Source organism: Priapulus caudatus, unplaced genomic scaffold (assembly GCF_000485595.1).
Source record: "Priapulus caudatus unplaced genomic scaffold, Priapulus_caudatus-5.0.1 Scaffold3801, whole genome shotgun sequence".
NCBI classification, from domain to species: domain Eukaryota; kingdom Metazoa; phylum Priapulida; class Priapulimorpha; order Priapulimorphida; family Priapulidae; genus Priapulus; species Priapulus caudatus.
In genome coordinates, this window is record NW_014580862.1 from 16,573 (window position 1) to 18,089 (window position 1,517).

Below are 1,517 nucleotides of genomic sequence, written 5' to 3' on the forward strand. Positions count from 1 at the left end.
GCCCACAGTGCTTACTGAAGCCCTACATTGCTTACTGAAGCCCACAGTGCTTACTGAAGCCCTACATTGCTTACTGAAGCCCTACAGCCGGCACCTCGTCGATGACGACGACGCCCTGCCGGTCGGCCTGGTCCATGATCTCCTCGGCGTACGGGTAGTGCGACGTACGGAAACTGTTCGCTCCCAGCCACCTGATCAGGTTGAAGTCCTTCGCGATGAGGGCGTAGTCGAGCCCCTTGCCACGAATCTGTGACAGTAGCAAGACCGATTACATAGACAAATCTCTCGAAGACGACCTCGCGTGTTAACTTAGTTCTAAGAATTCCTCATTACAGCATTTCGATGTTGCTTTATAGGTGGGATCTCTCGTGTAAACTCAGTTCTAAGAATTCCTTATTCTCAAATTACAAAGTTGCTTTACAGGTGGGCTTCCTGGTGTCAATCTAGTTCTAAAAATTCCTTATTACCAAATTACAATGTTTACTTTTACAGGTGGGATCTCCCACGTAAACTTATTTTTAAGAATTCCTTGTTACTAAATTACTATGTTACCTTATGGGTGGGCTTTCTAGTGTCGACCTAGTTCTAAAAATGTCTTATTACAGCATTACTATCTGGCTTTATGGTTAGGCTTTCTCGGTTGGGCTTTCTTGTGCCAACCTAGTTCTAAGAATTCAGCTGAGACCAAAAGCCAACAATCTGCTGTCACCCACGTTGGCGTCCTCGTGTTTCCCGAATCCCATGAAGTAGAACGGTCGCCCGTTGATGAGGAACTCTGACTTGGTGACGTTGACGGTGCGGATTCCGAACGGGAGTCTGTATACATCCTCCACGCCCTCCTGTCCCGCAGCACAGCGCGCCTGCAAACGATGGCAGTGCAATGACTCTATACACGGCGAAATTCGTATGACAAATATCTTAATTTATTATGATTTGTCATTCGTGTTATTACAAAAAGACAAAAAAATTACTTTTGCTATAGATAACATCACACAAAATAACTTTTGATCCTAGTCAATTATTAGTTTTTGGACAATACTTTAATGCATCAATCAACTTTTCATTTATTTATTTTTTGTTTGTTTGTTGGTTAGTGAAATACTAGATGGACGTACAAATGAATATTATTATTGTTGTTGCTGTTATTGTTATGACAATTGTTATTATTATTATTATTATTATAGGTCACCTCGAATGTGTACATGTAACCTGGCTGCGGGTGCATTGTGAATGGCCACCATAAAATGGCGTCTGCGACCTTGACCTCTCCCTGAACTCCAGCGGACTTGGCGATGGCTGTGCCCTCTTTGTCTCTGATGACAACTTTGCAGGTTGCACTGGGGTTGAGATCTCTACCACCCAGTGTCAGGTTGTATCGCACCACACCTACATCATGCAGCAATCAAGGAAGAGTGAGTGAGAGAGAGGTGACAGAGAAAGGGGGAAGATAGAGAGGGAGAGAGACGGGAGGAGAGGGAAAGAGTGAGAGAGACAGAAAGAGAGAGAGAGAGAGAGAG

The 1,517-nt window shown here is 44.2% G+C and overlaps 1 protein-coding gene across 2 annotated transcripts in view; it reads right to left on the bottom strand.

Moving 5' to 3' along the window:
• Positions 1-1,517, bottom strand: part of LOC106819603 (beta-glucuronidase-like) — a 9,474-nt gene that overhangs the window by 3,648 nt on the left and 4,309 nt on the right. For both annotated transcript variants that reach the window (XM_014824213.1, XM_014824214.1), the window contains 3 exons: positions 1,190-1,386; positions 714-860; positions 75-247 (listed from right to left, as the gene is read on the bottom strand). In XM_014824213.1, coding sequence (XP_014679699.1) covers positions 75-247; positions 714-860; positions 1,190-1,386 — 517 coding nt within the window. The remainder of the gene's footprint in view (positions 1-74; positions 248-713; positions 861-1,189; positions 1,387-1,517) is intronic.